This window comes from Notothenia rossii, assembly GCF_949606895.1.
Source record: "Notothenia rossii genome assembly, chromosome: 6".
In the NCBI taxonomy this organism is placed as follows: Eukaryota; Metazoa; Chordata; class Actinopteri; order Perciformes; family Nototheniidae; genus Notothenia; species Notothenia rossii.
Genome location: NC_136909.1, coordinates 45,955,527 through 45,978,826, shown reverse-complemented (window position 1 = coordinate 45,978,826; position 23,300 = coordinate 45,955,527). Strand labels below are relative to the sequence as shown.

At 43.7% G+C, this 23,300-nt stretch overlaps 2 protein-coding genes across 7 annotated transcripts in view; both read left to right on the top strand.

The window, feature by feature from the left end:
* The first annotated feature begins 13,798 nt into the window (after positions 1 to 13,798).
* LOC307044843 (uncharacterized protein) overlaps positions 13,799 to 23,300 on the top strand; it is a 50,192-nt gene continuing 40,690 nt past the window's right edge. For all 6 annotated transcript variants that reach the window (XM_079690263.1, XM_079690262.1, XM_079690261.1 and 3 more), the window contains exon 1: positions 13,799 to 14,190. In XM_079690263.1, the coding sequence (XP_079546389.1) occupies positions 14,051 to 14,190 (140 nt within the window). In that variant the 5' untranslated portion in view covers positions 13,799 to 14,050. The remainder of the gene's footprint in view (positions 14,191 to 23,300) is intronic.
* Positions 14,755 to 18,826, top strand: LOC307044092 (uncharacterized protein). The gene is made up of 2 exons (XM_079689132.1): positions 14,755 to 16,029; positions 16,235 to 18,826. Exons 1-2 carry the CDS (start codon positions 15,932 to 15,934, stop codon positions 18,501 to 18,503), a joined length of 2,367 nt encoding a protein of 788 aa, XP_079545258.1. The 5' UTR covers positions 14,755 to 15,931; the 3' UTR covers positions 18,504 to 18,826.

The following is a 23,300-nucleotide window of genomic DNA, read 5'->3' as shown; positions in this document are numbered from 1 at the left end:
GCCGGTATGCCGACAGGACTCGGGGAGCTGGCGTCGGACGGACAGCCATCAGGACACGGGGAGCTGGCGTCGGACGGACAGCCAACCGGAGACGAGGTGCTGGAGTCGGCCGGTACGCCGACAGGACTCGGGAAGCTGGCGTCGGCCGATGAGTCCGCTTCTGGAGCCGGAAACATGGCTGTGTGGGCCGGCACTGGACCCGGAAACATGGCTGTAAGGTCCGGTTCTGGAGCCGGCAACATGGCTGTAAGGTCCGGTTCTGGAGCAGGAAACATGGCTGTAAGGTCCGGCTCTGGGGCCGGAAACATGGCTGTAAGGTCCGGTTCTGGAGCCGGAACCCTGGCTGCTGGGCGCGGAGCAGAAGCCTGGACCCTGGCTGTGTAAGCCAGGTAATGGAGTATGGAAGCAAAGCTTCATGGGCCGGCACTGGAGCACGGAGCCACAGCTGCTGGGTCTGGCGCTGGAGCCGGAACCATGGCTGTTGGGCGCGGAACCCTGGCCTTGCGTCTCTTAGGAGGATTTTGGAGGCTTCGTGGACCTCCAAACTCCAGACCAGACCCCAAGAAAGGGTCAGAAAATGAGGACTGGCTCCCAGGGCTACGTGAAAAAATCCTAAGCCACTCGGGCAACAAGCTCCAGAGCCAGGGCTTGCGAGCAACCTCCTGACGTGCCTCCTTCATCGCAGCCTCTCTACCCCGTCTAGATGAGGCGCCTTTCCACGTATAAGAAATATACTCCAGAGAATATCCAAGACGTTCCGCCTGTAGCTTCAAAAGATCTGCTGGGTCCATTTTAAGGTTGGTTCGTACTGTCACGGTTTGTGAAACAAGCAGGATCCAAATGCAGATATAAACTGAAACTTCCTTTATTTCAAGGCTATGATATATACAGGACTGTCTCAGAAAATTAGAATATTGTGATAAAGTTCTTTATTTTCTGTAATGCAATTAAAAAAACAAAAATGTCATACATTCTGGATTCATTACAAATCAACTGAAATATTGCAAGCCTTTTATTATTTTAATATTGCTGATTATGGCATACAGCTTAAGAAAACTCAAAAATCCTATCTCAAAAAATTAGAATAGTTCCTCAGACCAAGTAAAAAAAAAAGATTTATAACAGCAAAACACAATCAAACATTTGAAAATGTCCATTAATGCACTCAGTACTTGGTTGGGAATCCTTTTGCACGGATTACTGCATCAATGCGGCGTGGCATGGAGGCAATCAGCCTGTGGCATTGCTGAGGTGTTATGGATGCCCAGGATGCTTCAATAGCAGCCTTTAGCTCATTAGCATTGTTGGGTCTGGTGTCTTTCAGCTTCTTCTTCACAATACCCCACATATTCTCTATGGGGTTCAGGTCAGGGGAATTTGCAGGCCAATCGAGGACAGTAATGCCATGGTCAGTACACCAGTTACTGGTGGTTTTGGCACAGTGGGCAGGTGCCAGATCATGCTGGAAAATGAATTCCTCATCTCCATAGAGCTTTTCAGCAGACGGAAGCATGTAGTGCTCTAAAATCTCTTGGTACACAGCTGCATTTACTCTGGGCTTGATGAAACACAGTGGACCAACACCAGCAGCTGACCTGGCTCCCCAAACCATCGCTGACTGTGGGAACTTCACACTGGATTTCAAGCAACTTGGATTTTGCTCCTCTCCAGCCTTTCTCCAGACTCTGGCGCCTTGACTTCCAAATGAAATACAAAACTTGCTTTCGTCTGAAAAGAGGACTTTGGACCACTGTGCAACTGTCCAGTGCTTCTTTTCCTTAGCCCAAGTCAGACGCCTCTTCCGTTGTCTTGAGTTCAGAAGTGGCTTGACCATGGGAATACGGCTATTGTAGCCCATTTCCCGGACACATCTGTGAACAGTGACTTTTGATACCTGGACTCCAGCTTCAGTCCACTGTCTTTGAAGCTCCTCCAAATTCTGGAAGCGACTCTTCTTCACAATGCTGTTAAGGCTGCGGTCATCTCTCTTGGTTGTGCAGCGTTTCCTGCCACATTTCCCCCTTCCAACAGACTTTTTGTGGATGTGCTTTGAAACTGCACTCTGTGAACAGCTTGCTCTTTGAGAAATTTCTTTTTGTGTCTTACCCTCCTGATGGAGGGTGTCAATGACGGTCCTCTGGACAGCAGTCAGATCAGCAGTCTTCCCCATACTTGTGATTTAGTTTACTGAACCAAGCTGAGTGTTTTTCAAGGCTCAGGAAACCCTTGCAGGTGTTTCGAGTTAATTAGACGATTCAAGTGATTCGTTGAACACCCTACTAGTATACTTTTTCATGATATTCTAATATTTAGAGATAGGATATTTGAGTTTTCTTAAGCTGTATGCCATAATCTGCAATATTAAAATAATAAAAGGCTTGCAATATTTCAGTTGATTTGTAATGAATCCAGAATGTATGACATTTTTGTTTTTTTAATTGCATTACAGAAAATAAAGAACTTTATCACAATATTCTAATTTTCTGAGACAGTCCTGTATGTACAATGACAAACAGAACACTCACCGCAGAACTAGTCAGGGAACAAGACGAACCGACCAAGACAGACAGAAAACCCAGAACTTAAATACACACAAGACCAATCACACAACAAGACACAGGTGAGGAGGGAGGAGAAAACACAGGGGCCCAGGTGAACATAATCAGACAATTAGACACACCAGGGAAACTAATAACAAGAGGAAAACACAGGGAAAAGGACCAGACAATAACCCAAAGGAAAACATGACATGGAAAACACCAAAAACACCCAAACCTACAAAACTATAAACGTGACATAACATGAGAATCTGGACACATCCTCTCTCAGTGGCCAGAAGAACCGGTTGACTCCGGCAACGTGCATGCACTTTACCTGCACATGTGTGTCCATGATCTCCTGAATGACTCCTGGGTAAATATCTCCATAATATTTAAGGGCACACCACTGGCCAATTGAATCAGGACCCCACAGCCTTTCATTCTCTTTGCTGTTGCTTTTAGGTGCTTGAGGCAGCAAAGGGGTTGTTTGCTGAACCTCAAAACTAAAAGTATGAGTGTCATCACAGCGACACTCATAACTTTGTCTGGCGGTGCAAGGGCAACTTACATCTCGATACAAGATCTCTCCTGGTGCCCCTGTGACCACCTGGTGGGTACGCATAGTTGAGGACACTGCTGGCAGATGACTTGGCATCTTGTTAATTGCTTCATCCACCAGATTCTCTCCGATATAGAGCACACTAACTGTTCCGCTGTTCAACAAAGCACTGTAGAGATGTTCTGCTGAAGGGATGTCATGACCTTGGCTAACAAGCCTGTCAGCCGTTCGCTTCAGGAGGCCTTCCACTCCATCTGGAGCACCCTTCCCATGGCTTTCTTCAAAAAAGTTCAATTTCCCCCTTTTGAAACCATGGTTCATCAGCTCTGTGCTAAAGAGGAAGAAGTTTCCCTTCTGTCTGTATTGCGTGCATGGACCGTCACTGAAGAAATGCACCACCTCGACAGAAGGATACGGGGCCTTTACTTCATCCAGGATGGGGGACAAATGTGCCCAAATGGCAGGTGGGCCTTTCTCCTTTGATGCCGAAATTGTGCCAAAGCACATGTGCTCTGCTGTCCCACCAACATGAAGAATTCCTGTGTGGAGCGTTGCTAGCTTCTGGTTTGGGGCAAAGTGCATTGCCTGGATTTCTGCTGCAAGCTTACATTAGTAATTCTCCGAAAAATCCACATGAATCAAGCATTCTTGGTTGGTCATGCTTTTTTTTTAATTCACGGTAGTGGGTGAACTGGCTTTTAATGTTAAATGTATGCCGTTTGAAATGTCTCAATTGGCCTTGAAACATCTCCAGCAGATCTGCCAACACTATGTCCTTTTTCTTCTTCACAGTGATTTTCATGGGGACCTTGTCCTTTTTACCATCTTTGTTTTTCTTTTCTCTGAGGACTGTTTCAGTTGACCACTGAGTGAGTTCGACATTTGCCTGATGGTTCACTTCTGCTGCTATGGCAAACTCCTGTCCTTTGCAGTGGGGACACTCATTGTACATGCAGTCCTTTGAATTTGGATTGCAGCTTATTCAGAGGCGGACTGGCCATAGAATCTGGAGAACCACAGAACGGCCGGTCGTCAAGGGCCGTTGACGGCCGGTGTCGGTACCAGATGTGTTCGGGGTACCATATGTGTTCGGGGTCCGTCTCTTACCAGTGACATCACGACGTACAACGTCACAACGTAATGACGTCAATGACGTCACGCATTGTGATTGGCTGTACGGTAATTTACCCACGCTGTCTAGACGTATAGAGGGGTTTTTTGATCATTACATTACATTTCATTTAGCTGACGCTTAAGTGCATTCGACCAACAAGATAAAAACTTGAAGAAATACAATAAAACTTGAAGAAAAACCAAGACGAATGAGGAGAAGAACAAGAGAAATTGAAGGTAAGAAGTATATAACGTAATATGGTAGGTAATATGTAATATGTTCAGTGCCGTTGGTACGTTAGTTCAAACAGTAACAACGGACTATTTTTGGCTTAGCGTATGCATGTCAATTTAAATCAATACATACAACTATTTCACATGTACAATATTTTCTTAGCCCTAATACTTAATACTACTTATTTCGTTTTGATTGTTATATTTGATTATATTATATATTATCAATAAATTATATATTATATATCAATATGATATACTTTTCTATATAATAGATTATCAAAAAAAGTATTTATTAAGTAAGGGATAATGTGCAGCAATCACAATCAAGTCCACAATCGAATCCATAAAGACAAAGTAAATCTGTTTACAGTTGTTTCATATGGATGTTGAGAGGTATCCATATATCTCTTCATTTTGCTCTCAAAGTGCACCAGATTGATGCATTTAACTTCAATATTTAAAAAAAATCACTCCAAAGGGAGTGCTTGTTCTTCCTTCTGTCTGTCTGTATCTGTGTATTCTCATGTTCTGATTAACCCAGCCACATTTTTCTTCTTTTGTGTCTTGATGTGATCTTGAGTCAAGGCTGATCCTCTTGCTGTGGTCCCGCATCCTGGATCCTCTATCCTGAGTTCTGGATTAAGTCGTGGACTTCGGGTCGTGGTCTCGTCGTGCTGCCTCCCTGAAGGCTCCCACAGGATTGTTGACATCTTCTTGGAATCATCCTCTTATTATAGACACATGCATTTCCTAACATTCGGTCTACCTATGTAGTAAAATGTATTATCTCTTCGATTTACACACGGCATCTATTGCACGTCTGTCCGTCCTGGGAGAGGGATCCCTCCTCTGTTGCTCTCCCCGAGGTTTCTCCCATTTTCCCCTGGTTTTCTCTTGAAGTTTTTCCTTGTACGATGTGAGGGTCTAAGGACAGAGGGTGTCGTTTTCTTCTCATACTGATACTCTGAACAAACTGCTGTTGTATTAGCTGTAAAATGTCTTTACTGTAGGGTATTTTTATTACTTGTACAGCACTTTGGCTCGACCAAAAATCGTTTGTAAATGTGCTATATAAATAAAACTTGATTTGATTGATTTGATTTGAAAGGGTGTGCGCCAAGGTTCCATATTAGGACCAAGAATTTCACCATATATGTAAATAATCTCTAATAATTTTTCAAATGCTGCTTTCCATTTTTATGCAGATGATACTGTTATTTATTGTTCATCCTCTTCTATAGAGCAAAGTCTTGATTTCCTCCAGTCTTCCTTTGATGTTATTCCATCCCATTTATCTCAACTCGAGTTGGTATTAAATGCAGACAACTCCAAACTCATGATATTCTCAAATGGCAAAAAGTTTACTTCTTTTCTCCCCAACATTTGTACTGTTCAAGGGACTGACATTGACATTGAAAGGGTCACTACATACACATATCTAAGTTATATTATTGATCAGAACTTATCTTTCAAGTCACACACTGAAAATGTTGTTTTAAAATTAGGTTTCTCCTTTCAGACAAGGAAACATTTGATCTCTGCAACGTTTTTACCAGTATTGGATTCTGGTGATCTGCTTCACATGAATGCCTCTAACCAGTGCCTAAAGAGTTTGGATACTGTATATATATATATATATATTGTGAGTTTGGAATAAATATGCACTTCATGAAAATTATTAGTTGGTTACTGTTAGTAAAAAACAGTAAGGTTAATACTGGATGTTTGTTACACTTGGATATGTTTTCTGTAACACTTGTAACATAATTATTCTCCAGTGTATGCATTTGAGTGACTTGCAGTTAATGCTCGACATTCAATTAAAAACCTTTATTTATCCAGTTAAAATCCCATTGAGATCAATTATCTATTTTTCAAGGGAGACCTGCAGCAGTAGGTTCCACATAAAAACATAAACAACAGAACAACAAAAGGACATCATACAGCAAAAATTACAGGGATTACAATTTACATATCTATCCACATGTATAGGTACCAACAGCATCTGACTGTGGAGCATCCAACCGAGCTTTAAAAACATTTAGTGGTACCAGCTTGGTAATTTTACATTCTTTTTGCAGACTGTTCCAAGTTAGTGGAGCTGCACATCTAAAAGCTTTCTTCCCTAAGACAGTCCTAGCACTTGGCACATTTAATAAAACCACAGCATGAGATCTCAGGCAATAAGTACTTTCAATTTGCCGAGAGATCAGGGAGCAGATATAAGATGGTACTTTATCCAACATGGCTTTGTAAATGAAAATGTACCAGTGACTGAGCCTCAGTACAGTAAGTGATGGCAAAACCGCCTTGGTTTACAGTGTACAGTGATGTGTAAGTGCTTTACAGTTTGTCACAAATCTCAGTGCACTGTGATAGTAAAACCTTATTGTGGTGTAATTATATATCCAAAGCAGTCAGAAGTCAGAAAATCATTTGTGATGTTTAACCACTCAGAAGACAGCCCATCAAAATGAACACATTGGGACCTTTCAGAGAGGTAGTTCATCTTCTACATATAATAACGGACAAAGTAAAGAATGAAGTGTAGGCTATGTTTAAATGTTCGGAATTTGACCGTTTATGATGGTCCTCTTGAGTTGCCGTACAGCCAATGGCGTACAGCCATTGCTCCGTTTTCATGTTTTTTTAACATTTTTTTCACAAACATTCAATTCGGTTCTTCATGATCTGTAGATGTGATTTGCCCCCGAGCACCCCTGGGTAAATTACCGTACAGCCAATTACAATGCGTACAATGCGTGACGTCATTGGTAAGAGACGGACCCCGAACACATATGGTACCCCGAACACATCTGGTACCGACACCGGTCGGCCCTTTAAAAAAAAAAAAATCATTTAAGTTGCGCTGACGGCCGACAGAGGGCGACAGCGGCCGCTAATGCAGTTGTGTGGTTCTTATCTGTCAAAATCACACACGAAGAAGAAAAAAGACCGGCCACACACACGAAGAGAAGGGATTAGACGCTGCGGCAGACAGGGAGAATGAAAAAACATGGATAAAAATCAAAGAAAATGAAAAGAAAAAGGTGCGGCCGAGAAGGCAAGAGAAAAAAAGGTGAAGTCACTCGCAGGTGGAGCATATAAATATCGCAAATTGACAGACATCAGCAGTTTAGAACAAGTGCAAGATGATGAAGAGAATGATGAGGGCGCGAGTTCAGATTGAGCCAGCCTTCTGCGTTCATGATGAGGGACAGAGTTGAGCTGGTGGAAGAACCAGCTCAACTGGCAGGTATACAAGTGCAGGCAAGAGCAAGGGGTGAGAATTATCCCCTGAACTCAGTGTTCTCCTGGAGGCCAAGGGAAGCCAGGCTTCCCCTGTTTTTTGGATTGTAGTTATCATTTTAATAAATAAATAAAAACACTTCGTTTGGTTTCGGTAATTATTCTGTGTTGTGTGTTGCTGCAAGCCCATTTCTCCCCCATTCTCATTGAGTATTTTACAAAGAGTGCAACAGCGCCCCTCTAGATGTTATGGTGAAACAGTAGATTGTTCTCTATTGGAGAGGAGGCCAGCCAAAATTGGCTTCCATTGGTGAAAAAAAAGGAGGGATTGACAAATCAGATGGGGCTCACGTCATGCCCCTGCCAACCTTTGATTGGTCAGGGCCATGCCAAGACCAATCCAGAGGCGGCTGGCTTCCCTTGCCTCACAATCCAATCAAATCGCATCAACTTCAGTTCGTACTGTAAGTCATCACCGCCCTTAGAAAGTAGCAAGCAACTGAAGCAAGTGCAATTACGGAGGGTGGAGATTTGAAGTATTTCATCAAACATAATTTTACTAAACTTCCGCTACAGCAGCAACTAAAAATGAAATCTGATGACAGGCCAATGCCCAAACTGGAGCTGTGCAGAGAGGAAAAAAGGAGCGAATCGGATGTAAAACTTTAAATAATAAACAGCGGATTTCTAACATTTGACATTTCATGTACCCTGTTGTCAGGTCTTCCATGTCCATGCTCCTAATTAACTTAAGAGTGTGAAGCTTTTCAGCCAGAAAGGAAAGATTCTCATGAACCTTGCAAAGGCAGGTTTGTCTTTCTGCAAGTGTTGGGTTAACCACCCAGAAGGGATGCATACGACAGAACAAGGAGTAAGAGAGATTGTAATTAGGATGTTCAGTGAGAAATTTCCTGTGGAGGCTTCTCAGGGTATCATTGAAAAACCTCTTCTGTTTCTTTATCTTCCGCCTGGCGATTGTTTGTGCTTTGCTTTCAGGGAGGAGGACCAGGCCTGATGGAGGAGCCCATGCTGGGCAAAGCTGATACCAACTGCATAGGCCTAGTCTGTCACTTTATTTAACTTATGGCACATTTCCACTGCAGCGGGGTAGCCCCGTTTAAGCGTCCCTAAGCATCCTCGCTCAGGCCTCGGGCTGCCTCGCTGGCCGTCCGAGGCCGTGGCGCATTTCCATTACAGTTTAGGACCTGGGGTAGCAACCCAGAGTAGGCGGGGACATCTGTGCAGAGACATCCTGGAACACTTTCACATTTCGAGTTGTTCCGTCGAGCTCCTGCTGGATTTTATCATCCCCAATGAGATGTAGGAACGTCGTCACCTCCTCGGTCGACCACGGTGTGCTTTTCTTTGACGTTGCCATTTTTGTAGCTCCTCCGTTTACAAAAATGCTGTGTATAAAAATGCTGCAAGCTTGCTTCTAGATATATATGCGATGCTAGGGATGATCTTGCGCGCGATCTTGTGACGATTCTCTCTGACCAATCAGTAGTCGAGAGTGTTGACGTCACTAGTTCAGCCCTGGCCCTGGCCTGATAGAACCACGATTTTATGGGGTCGGAAAAAGAGGGGAAAAGTACCTGCTAGCCGGTGCTACGTTATATGGAAAGGCCACCAAAAACTGGCCTGGCCGCTTGAGGACGCTTAAACGGGGCTACCCGCTGCAGTGGAAATGAGCCATTAATGTGTTTACTTATACATTTAATAGGTTTACACCTTCTGTCCATAAGTGCTTTTTATTTAAAACATGTTTGATTACGTTTTGGTTCACATTTCAATAAATTGTATTTGTATCCTTTCGTCCATTATTCTTACTGAAAATGTTAGATTACACATTCACATCTGACTGAAGATTGGCCCCATTTATTTGTGACGTTGCAAACTCTGCGGTACAAGGCACAAGTGATTTAAAGCTCATAAAGCGAGGCAAATATAAATAATCAGCTGATGGAGTGTAGATGTGGAAATAGGTGCATTCGATCAGCTGACTGTGTTTTCACAATAAAAGTCGTTTCTTAGTGAATGTCCTGTACTGGTCTTAAAATCTCATAACATCAGCTTTTAATGTTCCTCTTGGATGTTCTTCTTGACCCGCAGAGAAGGAGAAAATGTTGAGTCGTGTCTTTCAGGCATGTCCTTTCCTAACAAAAATTACAGGAAACATAAAACATATTATTGCAGAACAAGTGTGTTATTTATGAAAGCGGTGTGTTTTTTTATTTATTTCAACAGTGAGCTACAAAGACAATCAGATTATGAATGAACAGTAGGAAGTTCATCAACATTGAAATATATGTTATTATCAAAATAATATTTAACTGTTATCAAAACGTAGTGCAACTGTAGAAGCTTGCTCTGTTGTCTCACTGAAAGAATAACTTTTAACACGTTTTTTACAGACAATATTGAGAGATATATAGTAGCAGTTCTCACTATGTGTTAAATATATTTGCCTTCAATACATTAAATTAGAAAGCTGACAAAATCATATTGCTTGTTAACATCTAAATGTAACTTTTCGCATGGAAAAAACCCTCAACTTAACTGGTATGTAGGTGATCTAGTATTTAGTATTGTTTAATGGAATTCATATCAGTGTATTCAAGTCAATAATTCATTCATTTAAACCAATATATTTCTTAATTCTTTTTACAGTATGAAAAAAATAGTCTTTGTAGCTGTGCTGAAGTTCACTGCTGTGAGGAGTCCAGTTCTGTCTCTCACTCTCTGGTCCAGCCTGTCTGCATCACCTGGACTCCTTAAACAAACAGATATATTTGTAAAGTACCATGTGTACAAACAATATAACTGATTCTCTTCTGTTGAACATGTTGGATTGTGTATTGCCCGAGTCAGGGTCCTTTTTATTTTACTGTAACTTTGGAAGTTGTGTTACCAATGCTTACTGTTTATTTGATACCAATTTGGTGATGCAATTAATAAAAACAACAAGGTTTGGGTTCGTTCTTCAGATGACTGTGACGTTAACTTGTAAGCTCAATAATGAACTCCAGCTCAACCAACCATATTGTAATATCTAACTAATCATCTTGAAATATGACATTAATAATTGTAATATACACACATCTTATTGTGAGGTTGATTTCACATACACTACTTCGACATTAGTTTGTCTACATACTTGAACATAGCCAATTTAAATTAACCTTACGGTTCCTACCTACATAATAAAATATCTCTCTAAGTTACACGGATGACCTTATTTTATCAACCTCAAACAGAAGCCGTTTGTTCTACAGTATTATCCCACTTAACGCTTAACACTTGTCTATTTCGTTTTAACCTTTATATATACAGTCTATGATTTTAACTTGGAGGCTACGATTAGCATCGTTAGCACCGATGTAGCTACCACTCGCTTACACGCTAACCCAAGCCTTAACATTCATTACGTAGCTGATTAAAATCATTAACACATAAATAAAGTACTCGCATTTCACTAACCACAAAACCGCATTCATGCACCGTCTGTTTTAACCGCATTGCGAGTCACAATATATATATAAGCATGAAGAACAAACAACCACGGCCGGCTTCAAGTTGTGTTCCCTGGATGAATTGAGCAGGCAGAGTCCCTGTAGCATCACGGAGCTCTTAGCAGAGAGACAAGAAGCTAAAAGCAGCAGCAGTCACTTGACAGAGCTGTCACTCAATGTGAAAACGCCCTAATATATGCATAACTTTAAAGAGCCTGTGACACGATTTTCCCCCATCATCCAAACCCATCAATTTGAGTAAATATTGTCCCCTTGAAAACCGTTACTGAACTGATTTTGGATATTTGTACTTTGATAACCATTAATCTGCCCTTCAATGTTGACCATTTCCTGGATCTTCTCGGGGATTCTTCAAGTCCCGCCAAATTATGGGTGACGTCATTGCGGGCACAGCGCTCCAGCTGCACCGTTCAGGATCCCAGCATCTGCATCTAAACGCACGATGGCGCACACAGCAGCAAGCTCAGACAGCGATGACAGTTTAATTTTGAACGTGTCTGAGAGCTCATATGAGGCTGAAGGATCGGTTTATTTTGTATCTGTTAGAAGTTTAGGAATTAGGTGCGTCAATATGGGCGATCATACGGTCATGTAGCCAGTGGTGGACAGGGACTAAAAACCTGCCCGGGACTCTCGACCGGCCCACTTCGGTACAACTAGTAAATTGTCAACGGGGGGAGTGGGGGATGTGCTAGTGACTTATCCGACCGGCCCACTTCGGTACCGGCCCATCGGGATTCCTCCCGATGGCCAGTCCGCCACTGCACCCAGCCCAGCCCACGTAAACTGTCAACGGGGGGAGCCTCGCTGCGGGCAAACGGTGGGCCTAGTGTCCCAATCGGAGTGGGAATAATAATAATAATAATAATAATAATAATAATAATAATAATAATAATAATAATCCGTGCATTTTATCCATTAATTTCCCCAACATTGTGGTAAAAAAAAACACACGTTTAATCCATGTTGGTGTACTACTACAACCAGTGGTGTAGTGGGGATGTTTTTACTGGGTGGACGGGGTGGTGGGTGGACGGGAGACACTATGGACGCGCTCGTGAACTGTCAACGGGGGGGGGGCTTGGGGACCTCTGTGTCGCCTGTCAGCGCAACTTACATGATGCCGTTTAGACAATATAATAATAAAGGGCGGTGCCGGCTGTCAGCGAACCGATCCGGCCTTTCTGCGCGACTATCACTCAAATGCGGGACATAGTCTCAATGTGTGGGACGCGGGACAAATAATAAAAATGCTGTGTGTGCAGTCCCGCACAGTTCTGCCCCTCACACACACACGCTTCAAATCAAGTTGCATAAATGCTTGAGCTACGTTTTTATTATAATTACTGTGAAATCTGCCTATTATGTTTTCGTCATTATTACAACAAACACACACTTGCAACTGATAACACTGGCAATGATTTTAGATGTATTAGACTATTAAAAAAAGAAATCATGCTTCAAATAAGTGGGGGTACCCCCGCGTCCAAGGCCCACTACACCACTGACTGCAACTACAAAAAGCTAAGGTTTGTTTTCTCATCAGGAAATGCAGACCGGCTCAAACAAAAGATTTTTAAATCATCATCCTCACGATCATTTAATGTATCATATGTTCGCCGAATTGACATGAAAGCACTAATAAATGTAGTTTCATCCACTTGAGTTTACAAAAATAATCGATTTGTTTTTATATCACATCCGACGGGAGGAAATTCAGCAGCTCTCACTACCGATTTTTAATCCTAATTTAATCATCATCTTCACCACGAGCATTTATGTTTATTTTCGCCGAATTGACATGAAAGCACTGACAAATATGAATATACTGTAGTCAACTTCATTAAAACGTTATTAACGTGCCTAAACTCAGTAATTCACAATTTCTACGCATGACAACACACGTTGTCCGTGTTTGGCTCTCTCGCCGCACAGTGAAGCGTTCCCGCATTGACGTCACTTCCGGCTTCCCCCAAAACCTCAAAATGAGTCGAAGGAATTTTCCCGCGATGTTCGAAATTGTTTATATTTATCGGAACGGTATCGCTTTTTCTTTTTTAAACTGACGGTTCGAGAATACTAGTAGCCCACTATTTCATTGCACAACAGTTGTTGTGTTCGTGTCACAGGCTCTTTAAGGCTTAATATTAATTAAACAGATGAGTTGAGAAAAAATTCACCCCCCCCAATCCATATTCATGAAGGGGAGATCTAACTATACAGAGAATATGTTTTTTTGAACCACGATGTAAACATGTTTATTTCTGCTGTAAAGTTGGGCATTTTAACATGGGGGTCTATGGAAATTGCTCCCTTCTGCAGACTGCTCCTACTGGCCACTAGATGAACTGCAGTGTGTGGCACTTCCGTATTGGCGTCCCGGGTCTTCCACGGTTCTGGCTAGAAAGGATCCGTCTTGTGTAAAACTCTCGCGAGAGTTTGGCAGAATGTCACGTGGCTGAATGTTTACGTTTGGCAGGCAGCCTTTCAGTTACGATCGTTCACATCAGTTGGCCACAGCAAATGATGGTGAGAAGCTAAACTATCTATTAATTATGTCAATGACAGGGGGTGTGATTGTTGAAATAGGGTGTTAGCGGTCTTGTTGGTGTTCAAAGAAGAATGACAACACTGTAGATCACCAACACTATGGTTTATTTTTTATTCACAGGCAAGTCAACGTTGTCGCAGTAAAAGTCCCAAGATAGCTCCTGGTGCAATAAAATGTTCCCTTGCAGTGTTTTAATATTAAGTCCGATGTTTCTCTATTAATATTGCTGCTGCATTACTGTGTATGTTGCATCATGTTACTGCTGTAGATGTGTTTGAGTCGCTCCGATTACAACGAGTTACAACGAGAACGTGACGTCATATTTACACTAGACGGATCCTTTCTAGCCATAACCGTCTTCCACAGAGTTTGCCGCTTGGATGAAATATGGCTGTGGAAACGTCTCACGTAAGTTACTTTACTAATGATTGTTTTAATTAAAGGCATGCTTTTGTATTCTGTGGTTATTCCACAAGAGCCGTCCTTACTTATAAATGGATTTGAGTTTTTTAGATAATACATTTCTATACATATTTTTCAAAAGTAATCAAACAATTATATTATAAAGATAAGAACCAATTACCTTTTCGGTCTTGACATATGATAATATAAAATGTAGCTTTCAAAAACTGAATTTGGAATTAATTATTTGATTACTTTAGCAAAATATTTTATTCACAAATGTCGCTTTTTCAAAATGTCCCCAGTTTTTATTGCCTTTCTCAAAGAAATAATACTATACAAAAAAAGTATAACATGATGCAAATGTGAAAAAGCCCAATAATTTTGCAAGTTTCTTGGCACTTAATTATTAATTAATGTTCATCATAAACATACCAAAAAATAAGCTGAGGGCATTTTAACAGAAAAATCTGAAATTAAAGTGCCAAGAAACTTGCAAAATTCTTGGGCTTTTTTACATTTGCATCATTTGATACTTTTTTTGTATAGTATTATTTCTTCAGGGTATATGCAGGAATCCTGTAGTGAAATGTTTTAAGACCTTTTTTAAGACCCTTTCCATACATTTTAAGACCTCATCGCCACTTTGAGTTTTAACCGGTTACATTGACGACACACTTTACCTCACATTTACTAAATACAGTATTGATTGTCCTTCCTCCTTATCTTCCAACCATTTGGACGCAAACTTGCATTTCCCCATAACCAGTGGTGTAGTGGGGATTTTTTTACTGGTTGGACGGGGCGAGAGAGTCAGTGACGTGACGCCTAGATATCTGTTTCCACAAGCAGTTAACTTTATATTGTTATATAAAAATAGTTAAATATTGTATGAAGGCATTAATCTCACATCACTTTACTGACCACTATTCGTAAATAGTGTAAATAATACTAAATTGGGTGATTTTTCTAGTATTAAAGTGGTAAGATGTCATTCGGTAAAACGGTTCTCACTTAAAGTCAATGAAGACAATTGTTTGTAAAATGATGAAAATAATTTAAAATCATGAACTATTCTATGCGGCATATTTGTTCAAGTCTCTTGATAAACATTTTAAAGTTTTGATAAGATGCACCTTTAAAAACATAAAGAAATATCTAAAAGACTTTGTTCCGCAAAGAAACATTTTCCTGTATGTCATTCGGTAAAACAAAGTTCAGAGGCCATCTTGAACTATAGTCACATGACTTTAGTCAGGCCACATGTGATGACATCACTCAGAGGACCCTTGAAGACTGCCCAAGTTGAAGGTAAGTTTACATTTTGCTCCTAAATTTGAGATGATTACACCTTTTCCATGTGTGGTACCATGTGTCACAGATTTGAATGTCATTCGGTGAAACGTCAAAAAAGTGTTTATAAAGTTTTTAATTTAAAAAACATTAAGTTATAGATGAAATTTGAAGTTTACAAATTGAGGTCAAGGTCATTGTTGCTAATAGGCGACCAAGCAACTGCCTGTTAGGAATGAATTTCTATGAAATTTGTCATTCAGCAAAACAGAATTTGTCATTCAGTAAAACCGTTTGTCTGAATGACATCTGTTATCCCGAATGACACAGTGGATTTAACTGATTTCTTTCTTTCTTTATTGATTGTTTTAACATGCTATAGAGTTTGTATAACTGAATTAATTGTATTATTTATTTTTATTTTTTATTATTATTAAAAAAAACATTTTAACAGATGCCTGTGTCCAACAAGGAGAGGGGTGCACACTTCCGTGCAAGGATAAGGGCAGATCCTGCTGCTAGGGAGGAGAGACTAGCAATGAGAAGGGACAGGTATAACTGTGAAGGTGTATGAGAGCAGTAATGGCAGTAAACAGTATAGGATGGATTGTCTATAAGCCTGAATTTGTTTTCCATATCTACAGTACCACTACAAAGTGCATTTGGCAGTTAACTTGGCTTAAATCTTCATTAAAAAGAATAAACAAATGAATATCTAATAAATAAATACATGACTAAATTAATAAATACTTTGTAGGTATAAACAGAGGATGCAAGCTGGACAGCATGATCATCCGTCCGTCACAGAACTGACAGCATCTGCTGCTGAAAAGAAGAGGGAACAGTGGAGGCTCAATCAGAGGCGACGTAGGGAAAGAAAGAGGCAGGTGGAAGCTGTGATGAACCTCACACCTCTGTCTGAGGACTCTTTTGAGGAGCCTCCACAAGTTGCCCATCCTGAACCATCCCAGCCATCTTCACCTCCTGAACCATCCCAGCCATCTTCACCTCCTGGACCATCCCAGCCATCTTCACCTCCTGGACCATCTCAGCCATCTTCACCTCCTGGACCATCTCATCCATCCTCACTTCCTAGGCCATCTGTTTCTGCTCAGCCATCCTCACCTTGGGAGGGACCACTCTCATCCTCAACACCTGATAAGGCTTCATGTGGAAGCAAGAAAAAAAACTCCAGCCATCGAAGTGAAAACCGTACCAGGAAACTGAGGGAGGAAATAGAAGAGTTAAGAAAGCAACTTTTAAGAGAAAAAAGAAGAGCAGATGCATTCCGCAAGAAAGTACAGAGACTGAATAGAGCAAAACATAAAGCAGTGAATGAAAAGTATCGACCAAAAGTGTTCAGAAAAGGTCCAGAAAGAAGAAGAAGTGTGATTGAATTTCTCACACGTGATGAAAACAGTCGTCTTTTACCAGGAAAGAAGGACACTGTCACTAAAAATAAGGTCAAGGAACAGCGGCGTGTTCTTACCAAGTCTCTTAGAGAGCTTCACTCAGAGTACAAGACGGAGGTAGGAGTGGCACATTCCATATCCTACAGGCTGTTTGTCCGTCTGCGTCCATTTTATGTCACAGAGCCAAAGGCAAGTGACCGCAACACCTGTGCGTGCATTGATCATGAGAATGTCAAGATTCTCATTAACAAATTACATCAAATTGGCATTTTAGGAAGCAAAAGCATTTCGGAGACACTCTCTCAAATAGTGTGTAATTTGAAAAACAAAAAATGCATGTTCAGGCAGTGTGCAAAGTGTTGCAACTCCGACATTGAATCAGCCATCCCCCAAAACACTGAGCAGATTACATGGCACCAATGGCAGAGAGAGAGGGTCTGCTCGGAGGGAAAAACCTATTCCCATTTTGTGAAGAAAGCTGTAACAGGAACATGGGAGGATCTCCTGAAAAGCTTTAATGAAAAGCTGGACGCACTGGCAAAGCACCAGTACATATGGATCCATCAAGTGGAACAGTGCAGGGCCCTCAAGAACAGCCTCCAAGACCATGAGGCTGTAGTCCATATGGACTTTTCTGAAAATTATGCCTGTAAGCTGAATGTTGAGGTCCAGTCTTTTCATTTTGGGGGTAGTAGAAAACAGGCAACAGTTCACACATGCATGGTCTACACAGCTGGGAAATCTCAAGCCTATGCCACCATTTCCGACTCCCTCCGACATGACGAACGGGCAGTATGGGGACATCTGAAAACTGTGTTGGATGAGGTCCTATCCAATACAGGGATAACTACAGTGCACTTCATGAGTGACGGCCCACTCACCCAGTACAGAAACCGAAAGAATTTCTACTTGATGTGTACCATGCCTTTCCTTAGAGGCATTAAAGAGATAACATGGAACTTCTCAGAGAAGGCCCATGGAAAGGGTGCACCAGACGGTATTGGTGGTTCAGTCAAGAGAGGTGCTGATGCATTTGTGTTGCAAGGAAGTGATATTCAGCAGCCTCAAGATTTGTTTTCCTTTCTGGAAAAATCGAATTCAAATGTAAAATTCTACTGGGTATCCGAAGATGACATCACCAGAGTGGATGAGGCTTTGCCGAATGACGTGCCGGTTGTTAAAGGCACCTTGAATATTCACCAGGTAACTGCAAACACCGCAGAGAAGATCATGTTTAGAGATGTGTCCTGTTTTTGCCATCGAATGGGACTTACCTGTGAATGTGAATCACCCTCTGAGGTAGACTTTCATGCCAAAACAGCTACACCCTCCACCACCATTTCAGAATCTGATGACATGGTTGGAAAGATGGTAATAGTGTCTTATGACAAAAAGCTATTTGTAGGGCAAGTCCTGAAGGTAGTTGGTGATGACGTTGAGGTGTCCTGTATGCAACAGTCTGGCAGAAAGAATTGCTTTGCATGGCCCCAAAATCCCGATGTCATCTATTACTTTCAATCAGATGTGAAAACGCTTATCTCAGAACCAGAACCATCTTCTAGTAGAAGCTCCAAATTGTCAGCTGATGACTGGGATAAGTTCTTATCAGTCTGAAACAGTCAGTAAATAACACTGACCAGCCTTCAGTAGTACTGTGTATTTCTTAACACTAATGAGTTCATTATTTAGTAAAGTATAAATTGCAATAAAACAATGTTAAATTATATATTTCATATGCAATAAGAAAAACAGAATTGCCGCTATTGTTGCCTGTTCACTTACCTGTTGATAGCAGCTGAAATAAAAACAGGAGTTGTTATTGTTATTATTCTGTTGTAGTGATAAAAAAGAAACTTTAATCAGATACTTACTGGTTAATATTTGACATCATTATTGTGTTAAGAGAATGGAGAACGATGTTATGAGACTGAGTCTGTTTTTTGATGTCAATAAATGTAAAGTTCAATTATAAAGTCTTTGGTATCCTTTTTTTAAATGTAGGACTAAATCCAGTTATTGGATCTATGTGCAATGGCATATTTTGTCATTCAGTAAAACGAAAGACGTCATACAGTAAAACAATGAATTTTACAACAAATATATAAAATAGTGTGTTACTTGACATAAACAATTAAATTAATAAAGTTAATTTAATTATAATAAGAGGTTTCATATGATTTGAAAGCATTTTTACCTGTACTGGAATAATGTAGGAAAAAAATGTTGACGGATGAAAAGCTATTGCCTTAAAAGACAAAATATTTAATATTTGTAGTTTTGCTGTGAAAATGTTATACCTGGATATAGATTCCTTATAGATCAATAATTACATTTTTCACTATCTGTGACTGTGTCATTGTCATTGATTTTAATATCATATGGAAAATAGCCTTGTTTTGCCGAATGACATTTTCAAAGGGTGTATCAATGAAATGCATAAAAATGCCTTATAGTGTTACCTTTTTCAGTGGGCACATGCACAAATGAAAAATACATATTTGAATTCACTCAGAAAATGTTGAAACTGACTTGCTGTTTCATTTTTATTTTTTCGCCATTTTGAAAATATAAAATGTCACTGACCGTGAATTGTCAATATAATAATAAAGGGCGGTGCCGGCCTTTCTGCACGACTGTCACTCAAATGGGACACCTGGTCACCCTACACACACACAGGGTGCTGCCCCTCACACACACACACGCTTCAATCAAGTTGCATAAATACTTGAGCTACGTTTTTATTATAATTACTGTGAAGTGTATTATGTTTCGTCATTATTACAACAAATACAAATTTGCAACTGATATCACTCGTAAAGATTTTATATTTATTAAAATCATGCTTAAAAAAAGTGGGGGGGCGGCGATCCCCCGCGTCCAACAACTACTTCAAAGACGGAGCATGCGGGTGGTCGAAGGACATGAGCGGGGAGTTCGTGAAGGTACGGGAGGCGAGAGAGAGCCTGAGGGAGGCGGAAGTGAGGATGGCTAGAGACGCGGAAATGTCACCATCTTCAGCTGCGTTTCGCGCCAAAACGGAGCGGGATGTAAACAACAATGGCGGCGCCCATCAACCGGTAGCGTTAATTAACCGGTACTTGCACATGCTGGAGGGTGGTCAGTAGAGACCAAAGCACTACAGCTAGCTTTGTGCCTCACAGATGAGGCTCTTTCATGTCTGCTGCTGCTTAGCCCAGAGAACAGACTCAGCTACGAGGCGTTAGCGGGGGCTCTGAAGAGGCGGTTTGGACAGTGTTTAACGCCAGAGCTGCTCCGAAATGAACTGAGCAACCGCTGTAGGCAGTCTGGGGAGACGCTGCGGGAGCTGGCTAATGTAGTGGAGAGCCTGACGCGGCAGGCGTATGAGCCCTTGCCGCCCGCAGTGCAGAGCGAGCTGGCACGGGATCAGTTCATCCGGGCTCTCCTCCCTGTGGACTTGAGGGTCGAGGTGCAGCTGCAGCATCCACAGTCCTTGCAGGCAGCCTTGGAGATGGCTGTGGAGAGAGAGGATGTGTGGAGGGGAGCTGCGAGGAGCAACGGAGGGCCGGTAACACAGGCTACGAGGAGCTGCAGGGAGGAGGAGAAGCAGGCATGGGTTACCGAGATGACGGAAATGACAAGGGCTGTTTCTTTGCAGCCAGCACGCAGACCAAGTACCAGGGTCTGCTGGGGTTGTGGTCAGCCGGGACATTTGGCCAGAGACTGCCCCAAGGCACGCCGGACCCAGGGAAACGACGGGGGGTCCGCATAAAGGGGAAGATGCAGAGCCCAGCCCATAAACTCCTCAACCAAACCACCGTTCTATTGTCATCAACACCGACATCAGAGGAAGAAGCCTGGCAGCTCAGCCGGGGGAACAAGACGCGACGCCTTTCTGAAGAAGATGACAGCACCGGCTTGGAGCCTGTCGTCGCGGTGGGCCGCGCGGGTGGTGGAAAGTCCTGCGACATCCCTGTCGCTGTGGAAGGGGTGCCCTGTGCTGCACTGGTGGACACAGGCTCTACAGTAACCTTAGTGAGACCGGATGTGTTGCCCAGTGGGACTATGTTGGAGCCGACAGCGGTGCATCTCCGCACCGTCACGGGAGAGCTGGCGCCAATGAAAGGAAGAGGCACGCTGTCGGTGGGGGGAGTTGAAGTGCAGCACCCCGTGTGGATAGCGGAGGTGCAGGAACCGTGTATTCTGGGTCTGGATTTTTTGAAGGCGTCTGGCTGCCATCTGGATTTTCTAGCCGGTACAGTGAGTTTCCATGGGGGGCCGGTGATCACTATGACCCGTATCCACGTCCCGGCTGAACCTGCGGGGAGACCCCTGACACCCACTGTGAGTACTCTAAGAACGGAAGAAAATCCTTCCTCCTGTCCCGTATCCATGGCGACGCCCACTCAGGGCAATGCTGCACCGGTCACCCCCGGACGGTGCCAACCGATCATGGCTCCCCCTCAGTTACCCCAGTCTGGGGTGGAAGAGGCTCTGCCTGCAGTATTGGAGGTGTGGCGGAAGAACTGTGGCGGCCTAAATCCAGAGCAGCAAGAGCAGTTGTGGCAGCTGCTGCTAGAGTTCCAGGGCAGTTTCGCCATGAAAGAGGAGGAGGTGGGCCGAACGCACTTGGTAGAACACAAGATTGATACGGGGGATGCGCATCCCATCAAGTGTCGGCCGCGTCGACTTCCCCTAGCTCGTCAGGAGGCTTGTGACGAGGCAGTGCAGAGCATGCTGCAGGCAGACATCATCAAGCCCTCCGACAGCCCGTCGGCCGTTCCGGTAGTCATGGTTCCGAAGAAGAACGGTGGCTGGCGGCTGTGCCCAGACTACAGACCGGTGAACGGGGTCACTAAGAAGGATTCATACCCCCTGCCTCGCATCGATGAGTCCCTGGACCTGGTCGCCGGGTCATCGTGGTTCTCTTCCTTGGACCTCCGCAGTGGGTATTACCAAGTTCCTCTGGCCCCAGAGGCTAGGCCAAAAACGTCTTTCTGTACTGGCCGGGGACTATGGCAGTTCAAGGTCCTCAGTTTTGGGCTTTGTAATGCCCCGGCCACGTTTGAGCGGTTGATGGACAGGGTGCTGTCGGAGATTCCCCGCCAGCAGTGCGTGGTTTACCTGGACGACATCCTGGCGCATGGCAGCTCGTTTGAGGCGGCCCTGGGAGCTCTGCGAGTGGTGCTGGAAAGGATCAGAGCCGCTGGGTTGAAGCTACATCCAGATAAGTGCAATTTCCTGCAGAGAGAGGTCACTTTCCTGGGCCACAAAGTGGGGGGTGAGGGCATCGGCACCCTGCCTGAGAAAGTGCAGGCGGTCGCGGGCTGCCCAAACCCTCGCAACCAGAAACAGCTGAAGAGTTTCCTGGGCCTGGCTTCGTACTACAGGAAGTTTGTAAGGGGTTTTGCTTGCACGGCTGCACCCCTGTTCCAGCTGCTGCAGAAGGACAGGGATTTCCTGTGGTCGGAGCAATGTCAAACAGCGTTTGACAGCCTGAGGCGGGCCTTGAGTGAGTCCCCGGTTCTCGTCCCAGCCAACCCCCGTCTGCCGTTCACCCTGGACACAGACGCTAGCGGGGTGGGGGTAGGTGGAGTGCTCTCCCAGACTATATCAGAGGGGGAGCGGGTGGTGGCATACTTCAGCCAGGCGTTCAACAAAGCAGAGTGACGTTACTGTGTCACTCGCAGGGAACTTTTGGCAGTGGTGCTGTCCATCAGGCGCTTTAAATATTACCTGTGTGGCCAGGCATTCACGGTGAGGACGGATCACTCTGGATTACAGTGGCTCATGACGTTCAAAGAGCCCGAAGGGCAGGTCGCCAGGTGGATAGAAGAGCTCCAAGCGTTCGACTTCAGGGTGCAGCACCGGGCTGGGGTGCGCCACACTAATGCGGATGCTCTCTCCCTCCGCCCGTGTGCCGCCAGCGGCTGCCACTACTGCGAGAGGAGAGAGACTCGGGAAAAGGAACTGCTGGAGGAGGGTGCCGCCTGTGCGGCTGCGAGGCCAGTGGAAGAGGTTGTCTGCCAGGAGCTCCGGACAGTGGACGGGGCAGAGTGGAAGCAACAGGAGGAGCTGGACGCCGTGCTACAGCCTGTTCTGCAGTGGGTCGAGTGGCAGCAGCGGCCACCGTGGGAAGAAGTGTCCGGGCTCTCTAAAGCGACCAAGGGACTGTGGTCTCAGTTTGAGGCTCTACGCTTGTGTCAGGGCGTACTACAGCGGGCGTGGAAGGAGCCAGCAACAGGGGAAAAGAGGTGGCAAGTGGTGGTCCCGAGGGGTCTGCAAGAGGCTGTACTCAAGGCCATGCATGGAACCGCAGGTTCTGGGCACTTTGGCGTCACCAAGACGCTCCGGCGCCTTCGCCAGGGCTGCTACTGGGGGCAGTGTCGGAGGGATGTAGAGGACCGCTGTGACCCGTGTATGGCTAGGAAG